The sequence below is a fragment of the Centrocercus urophasianus genome, unplaced genomic scaffold (genome assembly GCF_019232065.1).
Source record: "Centrocercus urophasianus isolate 14NV4802_14NV808 unplaced genomic scaffold, USGS_Curo_1.0 seq_13, whole genome shotgun sequence".
NCBI classification, from domain to species: Eukaryota; Metazoa; Chordata; class Aves; order Galliformes; family Phasianidae; genus Centrocercus; species Centrocercus urophasianus.
Genome location: NW_024884475.1, coordinates 9,494,954 through 9,517,463, shown reverse-complemented (window position 1 = coordinate 9,517,463; position 22,510 = coordinate 9,494,954). Strand labels below are relative to the sequence as shown.

The 22,510-nt window shown below is 36.9% G+C and overlaps 1 protein-coding gene across 2 annotated transcripts in view; it reads right to left on the bottom strand.

The window, feature by feature from the left end:
* Positions 1-5,017: 5,017 nt before the first annotated feature.
* Positions 5,018-22,510, bottom strand: part of ACOX3 (acyl-CoA oxidase 3, pristanoyl) — a 33,851-nt gene continuing 16,358 nt past the window's right edge. For both annotated transcript variants that reach the window (XM_042812433.1, XM_042812434.1), the window contains exons 8-18: positions 20,127-20,223; positions 19,576-19,758; positions 18,056-18,178; positions 16,424-16,544; positions 15,578-15,697; positions 14,823-14,936; positions 14,081-14,196; positions 11,880-12,054; positions 11,338-11,405; positions 10,647-10,733; positions 5,018-6,056 (exon numbers count right to left, since the gene is read on the bottom strand). In XM_042812433.1, the coding sequence (XP_042668367.1) occupies positions 5,937-6,056; positions 10,647-10,733; positions 11,338-11,405; positions 11,880-12,054; positions 14,081-14,196; positions 14,823-14,936; positions 15,578-15,697; positions 16,424-16,544; positions 18,056-18,178; positions 19,576-19,758; positions 20,127-20,223 (1,324 nt within the window). In that variant the 3' untranslated portion in view covers positions 5,018-5,936. The remainder of the gene's footprint in view (positions 6,057-10,646; positions 10,734-11,337; positions 11,406-11,879; positions 12,055-14,080; positions 14,197-14,822; positions 14,937-15,577; positions 15,698-16,423; positions 16,545-18,055; positions 18,179-19,575; positions 19,759-20,126; positions 20,224-22,510) is intronic.

The following is a 22,510-nucleotide window of genomic DNA, read 5'->3' as shown; positions in this document are numbered from 1 at the left end:
CTTAGTTGCTGGACAACAAATTAGATTTGTTTTGACATTCAACATTTTGTTCCACTGTTGGACAAGCCACTAATGTTGTAATCACATCATATTTTAATCTCCTCTTTGATGTGCTAAACATTGAGTTCCTCCTCCTTCCCCTTGTACTATACTTTTCTCCAGCTTTGAAGTCAATATTGTTGCTCCTTTTTGCATCCCTTGCTGGTGTTTGAACTGAGGAAGTGGTCGTCTGGAATTTGGTATCTGTGAGCCCAGACAAAGACAAAACTGCCCTCCTCCACACCACTCTCAATACGTTAGCCATGTCTAAAAAGTGTTACACATTCTTCGCTACTGTGCCGCAAGTTGCGTGCCCACCTTGACTGCCCTGAGTCGCTCTTATAAATAACACTTCAGTATCCACCACGCAGTTTCTACTCTCCAGGCAGGCCTACATTTTTATGGGTCTGAGTCTGGATGTCATGGGCTGGACAAGAAAAACAATTGTGAGGATCTCATCTTTTCTCACACTTCTTGTGACACTTCCATAACCTTTAAAAATTGTAAACACACTTCTCTCCCAAATACATGAATATGGAGCAGTTGAGCAGTCAGCCACTGTGGAGACAAAGTCCTTCACCTTACCTCAGCCTTATCTGACCTGGAGTGACAAAATCTATCTGTACCCCTATTTTTTGAGGGAGCTGTTGCAATAGTGGGATCAGCAAAAAGGCTGATTTAAACTCACCAGGCCGTTCAGACTGTGCTGTATCTCAAGTCTGTTTACAGCTTTATTTATCAGTCCACCAATTCTGCACATTTTAATAAAAGTGAATTTACACATACTTCCAGCTCACTTAGGGAAATAATAAGCAGTAGCAGGTCTAGAATTGTCCTTAATAATGTCCCTACAGCAACACAGTGATTTCCTCATTGATGACTTTCTGAGACTTTGTCAGTTAGGATGTCTTTAATCCAAATTATTTGTGCTACTCATATATGGAATTCTGATTTTTTTAAAACACAACGTGATGTGACACTTAACTATAGTGCCTTAGAGGTGTGCATGTACATTGCATGTCAAATATATTTAAAAAAAAAAGATTTTGAAGACAACTAGAAACTTCTCTAAGAATGAAATCAGTTTTGTCCAACAAAGCCTATTTTGTATGAACTTTTGGATTGATATTTATTGTATTGCTACATATATTGTATTGCTATAACTAGAGCTCTGTGCTGGTCCTTACCTAGGCTATTTTCTAACTCCTTGTTACCTCTCTGTGGCATACACCTTGCAAGCAATAGCCCCTCTAAACAAAAACATCATGAATTGAGGCATCTTCTCTATCAAATAAGTTGCTACTTACAGGTATTCTTTGCAGAAAAGGAAGAATAATGATATTTTGTGATTTGGCAAAAAGTAGGTCTATAGCAAAACTATGAATGCAGAGAAGGTAACAGGTAGGTGACATGAGCTGGGAAGGGCACCCTGCGGGAGGAAGGAAGAGTGTGGGCCAATAGGAGGTGATCTATCACAGACTCTCATATTTGCAGTCTTCTGCAAATCTCAGCAGATGTTGGATACTGAAGTTTATGTCAGTAAATCTGTTTCAGGAAATCCACTGGAAGTTGTTCTAGCCACACACCCACTGGCCTATTCTTTAACAAACACAGTGAAGGAAGTTGTGATAGGGTTTGTTCAAGAGAGATTCATGCTGTGGAAATACTGAACAAGTACAACCCTAATACAAAATTCTGAGAGACAAAAAGGCAGAGTAGCCAGCAAAATTGTTGCTTTCATCAAACATTACAGCTGTCTATCTAAGGAAATTATGTGAAATGTTCTGCTTGTGTTTGATAAACTGGTGGCCTGACTTGCTTGGGGAAGAAGGAAGCTTGATGCTTCTGTTCCCGCTGACACTGTTGTGGGCAGCCTGCTGTGATCATGGCTGACCTTCCTTTGGCTGGATCCATCTGCCTCAGATTATGGCATCACATGGTTGCCTCAAGCTGTGATCTCCCCTTTGCTCACTAAGTTCTGCTTAGGCCACTGAACCGAGCTCAAATGATCCGGAGCCTTACTCTGATCTCAGGCTAATGAGAGTCAGGAATAACAACACACTACCAAAACTTGTGGAGTTCAGCTCTCCAAGAGGAAGTACGGGCTCTGGGATGTTCACGCATCTGATAGCAGCATGTTATTAGTATTAAATCACCGCTCAGGTCTGAAAACACTTTAGGTCAGAAAACAAAATACATGAATAATGGCAAACAGCATGGAAATTTACCGTACTGCAGAACACAAGATAAAACATTTACTACTGTGGGAATGAGGATTACAGATAGAAACAGCAGCATGTGTCCATGCCTCTGTGCAGGCAACAAACACCTGCAGAAAGCTGCATCTACAGATCTGCAGCTCTGAAGCTGGTATGATTCCATCTGACTCCCTAGTCACCACTTCTGACACCACCGCTACTACAAAATGTAATGTGAAATGTCTATTTATGTATCATGCCACATCAGCAAGGGTGGAGTGTGCATTCACTGTCCTATTGCACACAAACAGTTTGCTTTTCACTGATATGAAACAACATTTTGGGTTTAGTTGAGTCACATCAGCACAAAAATCACAACACAAAGGAAACCAGTTTGAAATACTCCTGGTGTGCAGAATGCTTGGCAAAGTCACAAGGAAGAGAAATGCCACCTCCAGGAGACGAGCTACAGTGGGCACAGCAAAAGCTGTAGTTCAGGACTCCTTTAGGCATCTGCTTGGCTTCAGCTTTCTGGCAACAGACTTAGCTGCCTGCCTTCATGTGGCAGCTTGAAAGAACAGATTCCCATAGCCAAATTGTTCTGGGCTGAAGCTATGTGACAGCCTTTGACCCAACTCCCTAACCAAGTTAAAATGTTACATCCAATATTATCTGGCATTTGAACTGGGAAGGAAATGACTTCTGTTCAGCCAGAGGTCTCTTATTTAATGTCCTATAAAGAGGAACAAACAGCATATAATAATGACATCTTGTGGTAGGTGTTGAATTATTGGCCTATGACTTGGAAGAGAACGGAATGCCAAATTTCATTACATCTTTCTTCATCCATGCTGCAATTCAGCAAGTTCACATAATTTCATCTGGTCTGAAAGAGCTGATACAGGAGACCTCTAGAACCTTTGGATTATTGTTGACTTCAGAGAAAAAGGATATTTTTCTTATCTGGTTTTGTTGAGCTGGATTAACATACAAGTCAGAAATTCATAGTAATCACTGATTAAAGAATGTTTTTCCAGATATTCATGTAAAATGTATTAAGCCTTTGATAATAATTGAGCTCACAGAACAAGCCTGCCTCTTGCTGCACTGTGGCTTTGTACTGGATATGAGTAAATGGAGTTAGCCTTTGCTGGCAGCATGTAAAGCCCAGCAGCTGCTGACCACCTGGCTTGCAAAGACTCTGCGTAGGGGTACACAGATGTGGGGTGTTACAAAGAGCAGCTCCCTGTGGTTCCCTTGTACACCTGCTTCACTTTTACTTATTCCAGCTTTGGCACTTTGTCATCCAGAGCGTGGTAAAATGTTCAGGTGGCCAACTCCTTCCATGAACTGTATGGATGGATATTCAAGGACTCTGTTGAAAATCTTAATTTGGTGCAAGCTGTCTGGAAGACTTGCACAGTTCATATTAGTGTCCATAAGCATCACATTTTACTGAGTACGCAATTCTAGCTGCCCATGATCATACTGCTGCTGATGACCTCCATGCAGTGCTTGCTCTAGTCAAAGTTAGGAGCTTTTCATACAAACAGCACACTTCCCTGTCACCCTGTGTACAGCCTAATCAGCACAGAGAGGCTCAGCTTTCATCAGGTCTTGTGGTCACTGACTAAATAACAGTCATAAATAAAATTAGCAGGAACTGCTTAGGGATATATTTCTACAGAGGCAATATGATTCTTTCTCCTGTTGTGTTTTGCGGGGCTCGCTGTGTCTTCAGTTCAGTTCTACCACAGCACAGCTGGTTTCTCAGTTTTTTGGATTAAGAAAATGTACCACGTGTTCTTTTTCTTCTGGGCTACAAAGGCCTCACAAATAGACTTCTAGCCTGTATGTGAGGTTTTTATACAGCTCTGCTACTTTATTTTTCTTCTTCCCAGCCATGTGGAAAGAGGCAGGAAGAGACTGCATCACAAAGAGCTCAGAGCTGATGGTGAAATTGCTCATGAGTAACACTGTTGAATAATGCTGCCGATCAGTCCACAATAGAGAATGTGGAGCAGCAGATCAATGCTGCTGGTCTCCCCATTTTCAGCAGTGGGGCATCTCTTCCCCCTTTTGCCCCTTGTCAGAAATCCGGGTGTTCACACTGGATACTGGCATGATGTGCTCTGCCTGCTTCCAGGTCTGCACAGGTCTGCACAAACTCAAGTAGACATTGCAGGATTTCCCAGAGATATAGAAAAATGGTGAAGATAACGACTCCATGATTCTATAAAATCAAATTTAGCTGCAGTGATCTATTTCAACACCCCCCACCCCATTGGAAGATGCCACCTATTGGACATTCTTAGAAAAACAAAATATTTCAGAGAAATTAGCACCTTGAGGTATTCTGAGAAATGATAACACTGTCCTTTCAATTCATTCTCCATCCAAGAAATGCTGCCTTTGCTCTGTGAGATTTGGATGGAATTGCAGAAGTCTCTACAGAACTACCTGATCACACTGTGTAAATACTTAAAACTTTCAAATACTGACACTTTAAAACTCCATAAAGAGTCTGATTCTGCTCAAGTGAACTTCAGCACTCAAGTAACTCACACTTGTTTAACAGTCCAAGCCAAACACTCAACTAACAAATGATAAATATTCTCCTTGGATTGATATCATTGTTTGCTAAAAAAAGGAAAATAGAATTTTGGTATAACAACCACATCACTTCATAGACATAATAAAGGAAAATAGGAACCAGTTTTTCATAGCATTTATTAAATATATTTCACAGCATAAAATATTCAAATTTTCAGAATTTTGTTATTCTGTTCCATTTCTGAAGAAAAGCATAACAGTTAAAATTATTTTAGACTTCACATAGCTGAAAGAGAAAAATCCCAACACATTCAATAAAGCCTATCACTGTCACGTGTTCTTGTAACGCCGTATTTATTACAATCCATCAGAGTATATTCTGACCCAAAACATAGGTGTGATTTCTGTTTCTAACTGTATCCCAAGCTTGACATTAGTTTTGCAGTAGAGAAAATGTTACAATCAGCAAAGAATGTATATGAGAATTTTTTGTTTGTACTATCTTACATTTTAAAATGTATGTATGAGTCACGTTCAATTATGTGTATTACTTGTATCTAAAAATCCAATCCTCTTCTGCACTGAAAGGACAATCCATTCGTTTAACACAGAGCATATGAAGTAAATTAGAAGTGCTTCAAGGACTTAAAGCAGCTGTGGGAAATGATTCCCATCCCCTTCTACAGGTTTCTCACTGTTGGTGTTCTTGATGCCTTTTTCCTTTTTTCCTTCAGATTCCCTTTCATTTTAATAATATTATCCTAGGATCTTGAAAGAAGTACTTTTGTTCGTCTTGCTCATTAGCCCTAGTGGTAATGTTTGTTAATTATCTAACTTCTGTAATACGCCTGTGAAGACAAGAGAATGATTGGAAAATTTCTTTTCAAAGAAATAATCACTGTAAATCTTCATTCTTTGCATTTGAGTAAATATGAGCAGTCTGCAGATGTGCTGCTCCCTCTCCTGTCATTATTATGTTAAGAGTCCTTGAGACAAGTCGGACTTTATTTCAAAGTTACTTTAAAACTTGGCACTCCTTGATGAAAATCTCTTTCAATGTTTGACACACAGACTCATTTCCTCCTGATGTCTGAAATATGGTATCCATCTCAGACCTATCCTCCAGCTTCTTTCAAGTTGTTTGGTTTACAGTCTTGAACTCAGCCTTCCTGTAACAGGTTTATTAATACAAAATTCTGCCCACCATGAAGGTCTGTTCAGAGCTTTGTTGCCTTGAAGGATCTCGGCCCACATATTTTTATATAACTGGGAAAAAAAAAAGAAAAAAAAGAAGACTAACTTACACAGAAAATAAAACCAGGAAAATTTCTGGAAGTCAGATTATCAAACGTACTGGTTAAAATGAGACTGTGAATGATTTTCTAGACAATGAATGTGAATAATTATGTACAGAGAAGAGTAAAAACAATGATAAAGCTCAAAATTTCCAAGTGCTGTGAGAATCAGGTATTTGTATAAGTCATTTACACCATCCTTGGACTAACAACAGTAATCCTTACAATTTTTTATTTGCAATTTGACATGAGTCGTATTATCAAAAGTAGACTTTTGTGGTAAGCAAGGTTAAATTAAGCAAATCTTTGTTCTGTCCAAACCTGAAGACTGTGTCTGAAAGCACTCACACATGTCTGTTTTTACCTTTATTTCAATACATTTCTGAAAAGTAACATAACTTATCTTCCAGATGTGTACTGCTCAGGCTGAACATAACAAATTTCTCTTACAAGCAGATTGTTAGCTCATCACTCTTCATCAATTTGAAATTTAATGTGGAACAGTTATAAAAAGTACATAAGAAGTCAATTCTGCAAAAATGTGATTTCAGAAATCTTTGCAGGTCATAATTCACTTAGGCTTAAAACTTTAAATTACATTACAGAAGGAAGATGGCTGTATCTTCAGCAGTAGGGCTGAGCACAGTACAATCCCACATTAATGTATGTAGTATAAAAGCAGTCGCTGATATGAAGTGGAAAGCTTCTCATGTACATGAAAAGAAGGCTTGGCCCTATGTATTTGTGGTGATTTAAATAAATATTAACACAAAAAATTTAAATATTAAATGCATTTTCACTATTGTTACATTGGCTAAATTTAACTATTTCATCCACTCCAAGCTCATTATTTAACAATTTTTAATTAAATTTGAAATAATGGAGATAATATATTTAAGCTGAGATTGTCCAGGCTTCTACGGGGGGAAATGTTGTCCAGATTATTGAAGCTCCTTTCAAATAAAATCTGAATTCTTAGTACTAAAAGCTGCCCATTGTAAATTTGGAAACATTTCTTCTGCTTATTATGTGTGGCTTGTGGCACAAATCACTCCAGGACTTGTACTAAAATGACTGCATTCATTTTTGATAAGTTGCAAAGATAGCTGTGAATAGGGAACTAACACTAGACAGGAGACAGGAGTTTTATTAAGTATTATCTTTGACTGAAGGGCTGGTAGCCTTTTTCAAATTAGAATTGAAAATATTTGCAAAAGTTAAAAGCCATGGACTCAGAGGCAGTTCAGCAAACCTTCCTGAATTCTACAGAATATGGGTTGTCCATCACTACTCAGAATTACCTTCTCAATATGACTCAATAATTTTGCAAAGACTTCAGCAAGTATTTAGTACAGTAGGAAATCAGTTGTGTTTACAGTCCTATCTGCTTGTCTCACACTGTTCAAAGTCTGCACTGCAATTAGTGCAGGTACGGTTGGCTGATGGTTTCAAAAATCCCAAAATGCTGTGCTGCTGGGCTGAAGATACACGGTTGCTAGAACAAATTGACATCACTCTTTCACAATCGATTTAATAAACTAAAGAAATTCTGTAAGAAGTGTATAAATTGTCTTAACTTCAGTGATGTACGTAGAAATAAAACAGTCCCAAATTCCTAATACTAATCCCTAACATTAATAAGTCCCCATGGCTCTTGTATTTGTGGAAGAAATCAATCCAAACTTTTTGTTAGAGTGCACAAAATTACCTAAAGAGAGACAAGTCAAATCCATTACATGACAGCTTTATCAGCTACTGATAAGCAATTTCCAGCTGATTGCTAGAAAGGGCGTTGATCTTAGGAACAGATTACTGTGTGTCTGCCCCATATTTTATATTGTTGGCTGTAGCATCCACAACTTCTGTGTGAGAGAGACTATCAGGCACAAACAGGCTTTTGGCCAATCCAGACATCCTTAGTCTTCGTATGATGTTCCTCCTTTCAGAATTACCTTGGGAGTGTTCATAAATTTAAGCCTCAAAAATTTACAGAAAGGACAAAAAACTTTCCAGGGATAATTACAGTCCTTTTGTTGAGGTGGCTTGAAATGCAGAGCAAGCCCTTCCTCCTTTATTTGTAGAGACTGGGTTACCAAAGTAATTGTTCTGTTAGGTCAGCATCTCTTTAACATCTGGGCTGCCTTCTGTATTTCTTGATCACCATGGGAACAGTGATCAACTTTAGACATGAAGACACAGACAAAGAGTATTGAAAAGCATTGTGTACACTTGACTCAGCAATCCTCTCAAACTTCCTGGCAGTCTCCCCAGGCTGTAGTGATTTTCTGCAGGGTCTCTCCATGCTAAACCAAACTGCTGTACTGTGACATCAGTCTCTACATAACAGTTATCCCACAGCTTGGCTTGCTGAATAGGATTGGCCAGTAAGCAAGAATTTTGGTTTGCTGAGGCTTTGCAATGGAACACAGATCTTTAAATATGTCAGGAGAGAAAAAAAAAGAAAAAAAAAAGCAGAGAAAAAGCAGAGAGGCACTGTGACCTAGCAAAGCAAATCCATGGTACAACCACATCCTGAATCCTGCTTGTAGTTCTGGTTATGACCCCTCTAAAAGGATATGGATATGGCAGAACTAGAGGATAGCTTATATAGTCAATAAAGTAAGGAGAGGTGCTGATAAAACGCGTTCTTTCGCGTTTGTATTAAAATTATTGTATTAAAATTAGAGATCTCTATAATAATGCTGGTCCTTGTAGTGGCTAGTACCAAACCGCCACATACTGCATGGTATGACACTTGGGAAGCACTTCCTGACAGGTAGTTCTTAGATGGTCAAAGCAAAGTAAAACAGTGAGAGTAAGGAAGAGATGCAGACTTCTTGTGAATCTATCACAAATCAAGTAAAACAAACAAACAAACAAATTTATTTTTGTCTTGAAAAATAATTATATTTTTAAATATTTAAATATGATTGAATAATTGAAAGAATAGATCTATCATTAAATGCTCCTTCCTATAGGCTAATAACTAAGCCACAAGTAAGTCACTATGCTGAGGTGGAACTCTCTTCTGAAGTTCTTCAGAATTATGCATAGTCCATAGTAGAAACATTTCTACCTTGAATACTCCCATTTATACATTGTTCTCTTCTGTTTTTATGCATTCAGTGTGATTATAGTTTGCCTCTCCTCAAAGGCAGGAATACAAAGGAATACAAAGGAATACAAAGCAAAGTGTTGGTGCTACTTCCCAATTTTCCTTCAGTTGTGGAACCACTGAGAAGAATACAGGAAGGAAGCTGGTATGACACTTGGGAAGCACATCCTGACAGGTAGTCAGGAAGCTGGTATGTGAAAAATGCATTTTACCAAAGGCACTCTGAGAACTGTTGTTGCAAATGTAGCACTGTACTTTGAGTGCCTGACCACACACTCTCCATTCTGATTACTCCAAAGCAGTGTCTTCTTCAAGTGGAGACAGGTTTCAAAGTCACAAATAAATGGACACTGACTAGGGAACTGCTTGTTCAATGCAACCTATATACCAGAAGTCTCTGCAGTGACAGTTCAGGAAGATGATAGGATGTTTGCAGTGCCTTGTTCTGTAAGCACCTTGAACAGTTCATTTCCAAAGAAATTCCAAAGAATGCTCTGAAACCACAAGTGCTAATTCTTGATGGATTTACAGGTATACCCAAGATTAAATCAGATAGATAGTTTTTCTTTGGGAATCTATATGCACTTTGAACTCCTGAAGATGCATGTAAATAGCCAAAGAGATTTCCCAAAAGACTTTAGGTCAAAGGATTCAGTTCAACACTATGAGCAGAAGCTTTGGTTGAAAGCACAGGTGTTTTGGGAAAAACACTCTGATGATTCAATTAAAATTCCACAGGTGTGAACTACCGTGAACACTCTGATTTCCTCCACTAAAGTTCAAAATGTCTATACATTCCTTTCAAAGCTCTCTAGCATCATTTATGAGATTGTTTGTTTTTGGTGGTTAAGTATGCATTCAGAAGAGCTATGTGTTCTGTGATCAGCTTCACAAATTTCCCTGAGTAAAAAAAATGGAATTTGGACCTCACTCATCTCCAGAATCTGGTAAGTAGAAGTCCAAGACAGAACTCTTCTTAGGAACTCAAGACCTTCCTGAGCAGAAAATATGGTTCAGATAGATAACATCATTTCAGAGATATACCTTAAAGCCAAGCGAAGTCATAACAGTCAGTGGCTGAGAGAATTTTGGCTTTAGCATAGGTTGGTGGAATTGCATTGTTTATTGAAAAATAGTACAGAATGGGAAAAAAAAAAAAAAAAAAAAGAAAAAAAAAAAAAGGAAAAAGAAAAAGAAAAAGATAAAGAAAAAGCTACCTAGTACAATTGTTTCCGGACCAAAAGAAGTCAGATATTTAAAACACTGTAGCCCAAAGTTTCCCATCCGAAGCAGACAGCAAAAGCCTAGTATCATTATATCATTAGAACAGAAAATAGGACAAGAGAAAATGAGGAATAAGAAATTTGCTTATGTCCCTTTGTGCACATTCCCTTTATGAATAACACAAGAATAAATGGTATAGATATAAAACGCAAGAAGTTTTACCTCCCCACTAGCTTTACCAATAGGAGAGTTGAGAATGAAGTCAGGAGGAGCAAAGACATCAACAAGGGCAACTGCGTCATCTTTCAACTGTTTAAAAGGAAAAGACACACATTTGGCAACTTCTGCAGTAGTCTATAATTACCTGTGAACCACAGAGCAGCATAAAGATTATTTTCATAAAGTACCAGCTAGTGGTAACTTGAGAGAAAGCCACAGTAAGACGACACAATTTACTTCGCTCTTTTTCCTTGCTGTAATTGTCAAAAAGAAGCTATACTTTAAATGTTTTCTTCCTTTGCTTAGGAGTTTTAAAGCATATTTTAACCAATATTGTACTGTTTTTACACATTAAAAAGTGTAGTCTTAAAAGCTTTTTTGTTGACAAAACCAATTCATGAGTTAATACAATAGTGAAATAAATAGAAGTGAATCACAATATTTTGCAGTCGTTCCAATGGCAACAAATTAAATATCATTATTTTTAAAGTTATATTATTTTTTAGTTCCCAGTAAATAAGATAGGACTTGATTTAAAGTCAATCAGTTACTATTCTTCTCTTATATGAAGTTATTCAGAAACTCTTGAGTCAGTAACCTTCTAATTTACTCTTCCAAGTATGGAACAAATGCTATGTCTCCTTCATATAATATATTATTATTTAAGCACAACAAACAATATTGAAATACTTACCCTGCTACAAAGCTCCAGAATAGCATTTTGAATAAATCTACCACCTTGTTCACCTGAAACATAGCCACCTGCAAATATATTCACAGTAACATTTTCAAAGAAGCTTACAGCAATTAAGATTACACTGATAAAAACCCTTTTACTAAGGACTTTATCCATTCAGTATTTGAGAGACTGAATAGATGCTCCTATGTAATTGCATGTACTGCCTTTTGTTAATGAGATAATTGCAAAACCATTAGGCTAAGAAATTTGGATCCTCTGTTTTTGCCCCATGCACTTAATCACAATAAAATCTGTGAGTCCTCTATCATCTCTAACATAAAAGACAATATTCTGGATTAATGTCTAACTCCAGATCCTTGCTCCTGAAATTTTTGTCCAGAATGAATGTTTTAAATTATGTGGGCAATAAGAAAATGCTATAATCTAAATCCTAATAATGTGTCCCTCCCCTTGCTAAAATACAACATGGGGAAAGGTCTCTAATCTTAGGGCTATTACAAAACGACATGAACAGTGTACTCAGGGAGTTGTCTCACCTTGATAGAACACAGCCAGATGTTTACTTAAAGACCAGAGTCCATACAGAGCACTGAGATTCTTAAGCACTGGCTGCAGAGTAGGTGGTATGTTGGGATCATGAGTGTAGTCATGGTATCTTTGTAAGACTGTTTGTTCAACAAAAGCAATGGCTAATGATCGACAGTAATACACCTTAGGAAAAAGCAGAGAAGGATACAGAGCAATGAATACAAGGAAACAATTCCCAGCTGCTGCAAAATAGTGTTTCTGTGATGACATCAGTGGAGATTTGTTGACTTAGATCTGCTGATACAATTTGAGATTAAATAAATTCTAAAAAGAAACTCCAGGAGTAAAGCCCTTCCACAATTTCTTTGCAAAGTTTAGTCATAAAATGCCATATGAAATGCCCCTAAGAAATGAGATCCTAATTTTCCACTGTTTTCCATTTCCATTCTCTTATCAATCTAAAGAGAGCACATACTGTACACCTAAAACATAAACAGTGTCTTTGCAGTGCCTGTTGCACCCAGACTGAACAGGAGCAAGTAGCTACATTAGAAAGAAGACCATGAAAAATCAGATCTGCTAAGTTCATGGTCATTAATAAACCTATGTAACTCTGGAATAATAAAAGTAGGATTACATTTGTCTAGAAATTTATAAAGATGATAATGGGTTCAGTAAGCCCTTGAAAACTTACTACAGTTCATTTAAATAACAAAATCAGATCATGTTAGCAAGAGTGGATTCAGTGCAATATGTTTTAAAGGAACTAAAGTAGTAGTAGGAACTGAAGTAGATGATGACTGAAAACATACGATTTGATGAACAGAAGTGGATTACAGAATAATTGTTGTGGCTGATTGCTGCAGCAATATGAAGAGATGTTTGCTTTTAGCTCATTTATTCGCTTTGTATCAGTTAGAATTATTCAATTAGTTTTCCTTTTTTTATTATTAAAAAATATTTGCATCATTAAAATAAAATATGAATTAAAGCACAGCTTGGAAATCGTTTTTGAATTGTTTTCGAGGTATGTTGTTTAAAATGGCAAATCCTCTTTTCCTGGAGACAAATTGTAGGAAGAAAAGAAAACATAATGACCTGGGCTATATCAAAGCCTATCTGAGAAGCAGTTGTGTGCCTACACTTCTTTACATTTTAGCATAATGAACATAAAAGAGAAGTGAGGTGAATAACATTCATACTGCTGTGCAGACCAATTTCTCTAACATGTTGAATCTGGCATCAGCCTTAAAAGAGTTGGCCAGGTGACAAGTAATCAGATTTGAATTTCTGGAACTTACTTTGCCTTCAACCAGAAGGCAACTTTCATTCTGAATTTGACCCCAAAGGGCACCTCTAATAGGCTGCTTCAAGGGCTAGAATAGGAAGGGCTACCTCCACCATTGGTTTTATAGATACCATTCCTTTTTGAAGGCAGGTTGGCTTTTTATAGGTAAAGAGTTGAATATTCCTTTCCACTGCTTTTAATGAGCTTTGCAGGTTAAGGTGAACCACATTGCCCATCTTCAGGGAACAGATTTCTCTATTCAGTGGCAAAAGGCAAGTTTTCTTTTCTTGGATGCAAGCCAGTTTCTCATGGAGGTAACAGAAGAATTTGGGGACTTTAGGGATATAAACTGAAATTTGGAGTTAAGCCACTACTAGCTGTTAAAACTCTCTGGTGAGAGAGTGGATCTGCTATTTGTAGACTGTCAATGTTTCCTTTTCAGGTTCCAATGCTGTCAGTCTGGTATCTTTCATGAGTACTTTGCACTATAGAAATTGGAGATGGAAATGACCTATTAGGTCATCTAGTTTACCTACCTGCCAGAGCAAGATTCTTTCCTACAGTATGTATTTGGCCACAAGAGCAGATGGAGATGTAATAATCAGATGCCACAGTAGATTTAATAGAAGTAGATTTAGTTTTCAGAAGTTGTGATATCATACTTACATACACCACCCAGCGTACGCCTGCAACTTTTCTGAAAGGAAATATATATTGGGAAATTTCTGCTGACAATAACTGTCCTCTTTCTATCATGTTCAGTACAATGCAAATGGACAGGGATTACGTATTATTAGTTAGATGATTTGCTGCCTCGTGCTTGAGGAAATTTTACTTAATGACACAAGATAAAAAACAACAGGATCTGGCAAATGTGAATGAAAATAAGCAAGTAAAATAGGAAAGCTGAATAAGCACTACCTGACAGTTGTTTTTTGCCTCAAAATCACTGTGCCCAGACTGCTTCTCCTTTCTCAGCTTTAGGTCACTTTCTCGGAGCAAGTAGCAAACCAGCCATTTATATGCTGCTAAAGGAACTGTGCAAAAGAGAAGAAAGCCAAAATTTTTAACACTGACATTTAAAATGCTAGAATTCACATGCAGATTCTATTGCAGTCTCATTTGTTATCTGAGATGAAATGTGAAGGTGTTGTTAATTAATCCATTAATGTAACATTTTGCCTATTACTGCAGCTGGAATAAATAAAAGCTGAGTAAGATAGATTGTAAGGATAGAGTGATGACATATCATGCCTGTCCATACACTAGTTCTAACTGAACCAAAGCAAAAAGACAAGGTATATACACAGTTCAGTTTTGACACAAGTATTTTCTGATCTCATGAATTTTTTTTACCTTGTTATATTCTTTCCTATATTAAGACTTAGGTCTAGAGGTACTTAGTCTCTTCTGAAAATACAAAAATAGAACTAAGCCTACATTTTGTGAGCCTACCCCTTCACTTGAAAACAACGGTATAGTGGCAAAAAGCCTAGATCACAAATGCTATTCTAGAATTCTATTTTAAAATGAAATGCATTTTAATACATTTAATAAAAAGAAACTCATCAAATAGTAATGTGACAATGCCTAATAATCTCAAATCTCTGAGTCTGAAAGGAATTTAAGATATACTATGAATTGAACAACACCAAAAGGCTACCTGAAGAGTCCATGCAATCATCAACACTATTGGCTTTGAATTTCCAGCCAATGATATGATAGTAGTCTTGCAAAAAGTTTATTGTTCCAAGAGGAGATTCAAAAGACACTTTATCTGAAAAAAAACAAAGAAAATAAAACTGACTTACAAGAAAATAAATCAGACTCTTTCAAACTAAAAGCCCACTATAAAGCCATGCATCCTCTTGATAGGTCACATGCAATTAAGATACAATGCTCATTTTATTATGGCCTAATCCAGGCCAGTGAGAATTGGTAGACAAGTGCTGAAGAAACAAACTGACATCTCTGCCTATGAGCCTCGTAAGATTCAATTCCTATCTCTAACTTTTCTAGCCAGTGAAAAACACTGCTAGGAAACTATAACAAAATCATTTATCTACAGAACTACAAAATGTACTGACAGAGGAGACTGCTACAAAGTCAGCTGATATGACTTTCAGCAGTGTTAGTAGTTTCACTGAACTAAACTACACTTTTAAAGAAATAAGATATTACTTGACATAATTAGGGATGGCTAAACATCTAGCTAGCTTCTGCAAGACTAAGGACATTTCTTGCAGCACATTTCTGTGTATTTGTGAATGTTATCATATGATGGAGTCTGCAGCACATTATTTATGCTCTACAAAATGATTAAATGACTATCACGTTGCTTTCAGTTGGAAAATACCTCTTAATTCCATTATTTACTCGCTGCTGAGTCCAATACATGATTCCAGAATCAAAACTTACTTCTAATGTAATTCATCCAGCTCATTAAGTAGTTGCTGGTTTGCTGAAGCAGGACATTGTTATCACCCTCATATGTGCAGTTTGGATCATTATCGTTCCGGATTTCACCCAGACGATTCACTTTAAAAAGGAAAGTGCATATTTTAATACATTGTTATATATCAGTGGAAACTATGAGGGATTAAATAACTATTCTGTGACAAAATGTAGAATATCTGTCTGTTCCTGTATGTACAGACATTCTTACCAACATATGAGCTTGCAATTTCACTGTTTAGTTTGCGAAAATGAATACATTGTGAAGATTTTAGAAATGTTTGGCATTCATCTCAGAAGGGGAATTCTCCTCAGTAAAATTTGCGTCTTTATTTTTGGAACTAAGACTGATTCATACAGACCCTTCTTCTGTCAAATGCTGGTGCAGATACTGCACAGGTTTAGTCCTTTTTTTTTCCTACTGTCAGGTATAAAATAAATGTTAAAATACAGATATAATGGAAAAAGCCCTTTTTAAACATATTCCTAAAATTCAGACAACATGACACAGGTTTAGACTACATATTAGGAAGAAATTCTTTACTGTGAGGGTGGTAAGACACTGGAACAGGTTATCCAGACAGGCTGTGGATGCCCCCTCTGGAAGCATTCAAGGCCAGGCTGGATAGGGCTATGAGCAACCTGTTCTAGTAGGTGGTGTCCCTGCCTTTAGCAGGGGGGATGGAACTAGATGATCTTAATGGTCTCTTCCAACCCGAACTATTCCATGACTCTCTGAACACCAGTCAAATTACATGTGAATGTAAAGATTCTCCTTCTGATCAGTGCATGCAGTAGTTTGTGACTTACTGGCAAGGTAACCATGTCCTCCACAAGCTTCTCGACACTCCTGGGCTGCCTGCTGAGCAGTCCAAGAAGACAGTGGTTTGCTGGCAGCAGATAAGGCATGAATCTCACGTCCCAAATCAGCCTTTGTGAAAATCAAGTTGCAAGTCAGTAATAATTTTTCTGAGATCTATACAAGTGCATTTTTTTCCTTTTGCTTCCCCCCAGAGTAACCTCCCACAAAAGTTTTTGGATACTAACATTCTCATATAGGACAGGAAACATTTGTGCCAGGGAATGGACATATGGGTAGGTGGCTGGGATGTGCTACTGACATGGCATTGCATGGGACAGCTCACTGATAACCTCCCAGAGATGGAGTGGCAGGTGGCTGAAGGTAGCATGTCCAGAGAAAGCTTCTGCCTCTCTGTGATATAAACAATCCCTTTCTCTCAGGTCAACAAGGGCATATTTACATTATTTACTGCCTTGCATGGTCTTCACTGATCTTTTAAGCACCACTTTTGCCACGAATTTGAAAACTGTAATGATCCCCCCCCCAAAGTTCCAGAGAATTATTGTAGCCTGCATTTACACTACTAATGATGGCCTTCCTTTAAAGAATGCTTGGAAATTCCAAACTGCAAAGAGTTTCTGGAAATGCTGGGTGAAATGAAATGCTATCAAAGACAATTTGAGAGCAATTCTCCATTTTTGTTTGTTTCTTTCCCTTTTATCCCCTCTAGAACAAAAGGAATTTATAAGGATTAAACTGTTAAAATTGTTAAAAAGAACCAGATTTTTTCTACTGGAATATTTCTCTGAAGGCCAGTATTTTGCCTAATAGTAGTGACTGGACTGGAGATCTCTAGAGATAAAATATTAAACAATCAAATAACATTAAACAATCAAACAGATTCTTCTTCTGTTAGAATACCTAACACTAGCACAGAAATCCATCACAGACCTTATTTTAGCAGGAAAAATATGAATGTTTAAATTATCTTAGTAATACACAGCCACTGTGTAGGCCCTAACAGTTAAAACTGTCAAGATTTAAATACATATATATAATTTATATGCTAAAAAAATTCATTCTGCAGTTATTTTGGCTGAGAATCAGTCCTTGCACAGAGACCAATAGATCAAACTACTTCATTTATGAAGGAGTAACTTCTGTTGGACTGAGTGTGGCTGAGAAATTTAGCATTAAGACTCAAAAATCTTAATGTATTTCTCTAAAAGAGTATTTCCTAGTGCTAGCATATGAATTGCAAATTCAGCCAGACTTACATAGTCTGTGCAATAATTAAGAATAGCATAATTTCAGAAAGGTTTTGATAAATACCTTCTGCAGTACCGTATTCACAACAGTCATAAACTGAATTTACATTATCATATAATTACAATAAACAGTTCTGCAAGGAAGCATAGTCTTAAATACCAGTGAAACCAATAAAACTTTAACCAATCCATCAAAACTCATTTGGGTGCTCTTCTAAATGCAGCTTTATCCATCACTTTGCATTACCATATTTCTGAGATGTCACTCTTGACTGTAAAATGACCTAAGACTTCTAAGTAGGTCCTTCACTTAAGAGTTTCCAGTCTGCTGTAATAAGAACTCAACTAAGAGGAAATGTTTAAGTATCTCACCTGTCTCTGACTCTTTTGCTTTGTCAACAAGCCTGCATAAAATTCCACAAAGTTCTCAAACAGTGATTTGGAGAAATAATCTAAGGCATATGCAGCAGCCAGATATGGAAGAAGACGCCATTGCTGGAATAATAATTAAATAGATTTGATTATTAGTTGATTAACATATATACTTTACAGTTTTATATACATAACTACCTCATAATTTTGAAACAACACATTCATTTTTACTTTGTTCAAATTGATGAACTGTATTTTATAGTGAAGACAACTTAGCAATAGGTCTTTATAAACATAATTTAGTGTAACTAGTCTATAAATAAATTACAGTTACACTATTTCAGTCCATGAATTTTACGAATTTCTGATAAACATCCTGTTAAACCAGTGCAAAAGTTCACTGTAGCTTTGGGGACCAACGACATATTTTTTCTCTGTGTTTATACAATGTCTGGCATGCCAGGGGCCCGTCATGATTCATATGTTTCTTCAGTATCAACATCATGGAGGGTGCAATTATTTCACTTCTTTGTTAATTGCTGAATGTAGGTTAGCGCTTGCTGCATTCTGTGAAAAAAAGCACAGGGCTGGATAGAAGAGAAAATAACATCTTAATGTGTAAATCAGACGGAAGTCCATAAAGGAAAAGGGAAGCTGCTTAAGGAAGATTTTGTGGTATAGCATCAAGGGAATGAGAGGTTCAGCAAGCATAGCCTACAGAATAGGATGAATCTGAGCAAACCAAAGGCTTAAGGAAGTGGGATGTTGCCCCAGGTTCATTCAAATAAGATGGAAAGAAAGCAGCTTTTGCTAAAGTTCATTGAAAGCTGTGAAAACTTCCTAAGTTGCAAGACTAACTGCAAAGCCTGGGGAAAAAGAAAAAGCACTCACTTTGCATGCACAAACTGGCTAAGTTTGTTTTTAAAACTTCTTATATAGTGAACTTTCAATTGATCTGAGCTCTCACTATTTCCCAATTTACTACCACTATTCCTCTTTTATTGTTTTTCAGAACAAAAAGTGTTTTTCATCTGCATATTCTTTGGAAAAAAATAATGGCGATATTCTTCTCAAAACTAGTGATGGCTTGAGATATCACCACAGTGAATGTCATTGATCTGTATGCCTTTAAAGAATAAAGTCTAAAAAAGAGAAAATGAGGGTAACTGCAAAAGATGCACTGACATTTTTTACACTAATTTCTTCATCAATACTTTTTTGTGTGCATAAAGAAGAGTCTTTCTCAGAAAAGGTTATTGTTTTAGAAGACAGATGTTTCTAGATATTCATATTTTGTTGTATTTTAGCTATTCCAAGAACTTATCTGGAAAGCCAAATCAGGCCAAAAGCAGTGTAAGGAGGTCTTGAGTTGGACAGAACACTCAAAACTGCACATGATGTACATTTCAGATGAGAAGGACAACTTTAATGTCACCATCTCCAGCACTGCTATTTTGATTTGCAATAGCTCTGTGTGTCGGTACATAAAAATCTACAGATGCAAAGTGTGAAGTTTTTACCTGTGTTTGATATTCAATAACAGGTATTTCCTCTTCATCAGTCGGTCCAAACTGACGGCGAGTTGCAGAGAAGCGAATGGCTATCGATAAGGCAAGCTTTAGATTGGTTGCAGAAACTGCTGTGATCAGAATTCTGCCAGTGGACAAGGATCCAAGAGCTGCACTAAAACGCTCCTTAACATCCTAAATAAATAAATAAAAAGCAAAAACTAAATGGTGATGCTAATACTTCCTTGCCTGCCTCAAAGATACAATTCTGGTCGAATGATCAGAAGCCCAGTGGACTGGGAAATTTTTATTTACTGACACATTCAGTTAAGCTGTTCAGAAAAAATCCATAGTAGTTTCTCTAAGTTACTATTGGACTGCCAAGGTAGTTTAAATAGCAGGAAATAAATAAAACTAATTAGGTGAATTGAATCATCTCTGAAGGACAATTTGAATATCAGCATTCACATCAAACTGCTTAACCAGCCATTTAGGTCACGGTATGCATGCTCAACCTCTGTGTATTTAACGAACTACATTAATGAAACAAAACTGATTCATACCGTGAAAGAACTTGAGTATTTTCCTTCAGGTGACACATCTCCAGTTATATTCAGTATGTTTTCTTTAGGTATCCTGACATTGTGGAACATGGCAAACCTGGTCAAACAAATACACAAGTAACTTAAAATCTACCTTGGAGTAGAGTAGAATGCCTACATTACAGAAAAGAAAGTCACAACAAAAACAAGACTGTACAGTACTTATCAGTGAATCCATCAAACCAGGGAAGTAATTTTCACAAAGTATGCCTGGAAGAACAAAGGCTTTCATACTCAGGGCAGCAGAGGAAGTTCAAGCTGGGAAATGATTTGCCATCACTCTTAACCTCGAGGCTTTTTCAATAATTAAGGCGATGCTTTAAAAAGAACACTGAGGGAGCCTTTTGAGCAACTCCGTAAGTAAATCAGAAGAGCAATATATACTCTGCAAGGGGAGAGACAGTACGTAAAGTTACTTCAAAGTTACTTATTAGAGACAGTATATGAAGTCAGTGCAACAGACACTTTCACCAACAACCTACAAACCTGAAATGAACTTTCAGTCTGTTTGAACATAGGAAAGTTAGTTCTCTCAGTTTCAGTTATTAAAAAGCTTGGGAAGTTGAACAACTCAACTTCCTTCTCCTGCTCAGAACTAGACTGGACAACTCTGACTTCAAAAAATTCCTCACCACAGGAAATTCTGCTGAACCAAATGGTTTACTGGCATACTGAGGTGCTGTCTGGAGACAGTACACACTTTGGAACAGAGACACTACATTGTAGTGACTAAAATACAGACCTGTAAAGCTCTTTCATATTATTTGTAATACAAACGAGGACCCAGCTGAATTAGTGCAATAAGAAGGAACTGAATGGAGACCCTTTCTTTGCTTAAACTTAAACTAGAATTCCTATTCCCCAGAATGTACCATATTAAGAAGGAATGAATGACACTGTCTTTTCTAAATTGTGACACTCTTGCATCAGCTATTAGAACTGGCAGAATGTCCCAAGTATTCATATTCTTCAGGAAGAAAGCATATGAACCGTCTCACCCAAATGGGCAATACAACTTGGCTCAACAGCAGTAATATCTGCTCCACGCACTAATATCTCAGCATCTAATAGCACTTGAAAAGCTGTATTTGTAATCAAAGCAAATTCCTTTTGCTTGCCAATACAGACTGATCTACTTAATAAGGCCCAGGAGATCCAGGTCTTTCACATTAATAAATTACATACGGGCTGCACTGCTGCACATGCTTTAAAATTACAAGTTGTTTCCAAGGAAACACATCTGCATACTGAATTTATTCAGCCTTAGAGATACAGAGGATTTTCAGACTTAGCCACGGAGAAGAGCAGGCCATCCTAACTGGACTTACCCATTCTAAGAAGTGCTTTGTTAAGTGCATGTTTCAGTGAGGCAACACAACTTCATAACACAATCAAATTCAACATTAACAAAAAATATCACATCCACCTTTGTTAATATTTCTGCTTATCACTGAAAGTAAAAAGTCTCATTCAAAAAAGATCATTTGGTTATATTCACTCTCTCCACTCTCTATAGACCAAATAAAATCCATCACATATAAAAATGTATAGCAACTCTGCTACTTTTTAAGCAATAGCATGCCCATTAGATAGAACTTGAGGGGTTATTTTTATTATTACTCATTACGTTAATTTCAAGTGAATGTGCATGGCAATGTTTAGGCTCCTAGTTCAGTGCTCTGTTTTGCTAGTTGTGCATCTGCAGAACAAGGAGGAGCTTGCTCCTAAGAGCTTACAAACTAAGCATTAGATTATAAACTACAAATTCAAACAATAAGACAGACAGTAACTACTGGAAAATGCTTACAATCAGATATATGCATAAGGTAGCTACTTCTGCAGCTTATTGTTACCTAGAATCATTTTGATTTAAAAAGGCATACTCTTTTTATAATCACTTTTTTCCATAGCTAGTGAACCATAATACTAAATTTCCAATTATTATATAACAACCTATTTTCTGAATGTGAAAATTAGCTCATATACTAAGACAATTTTTGAAAGTTCAGATTTTTTCTTTGATAATGGCCATGAGAGATTATTATTTCCTTTTTCTGTAAGCTGCTATCAAATTAGAGGCATGTACAATGGCAAAAACTTTGAGAAGCCAAGGATTGAGACAGAATTAGCAATTAAAAATCCTGTAGAAAATTCTCACAAATAAAGAAATATGATCTATTGTCTATGAGTGTTGAAAATAAAAGCAGAACCTTATAGGACCTGGGAGTTAGGCAACCTTACGAGTTGACTGCCAACTGCTGTTATGCTCCTTCTCCAAGAACTTTGCAATTTGAAAATGTTAGACATTCCAGCCAACTTGAACTTGATATTGGAACATATTAAAA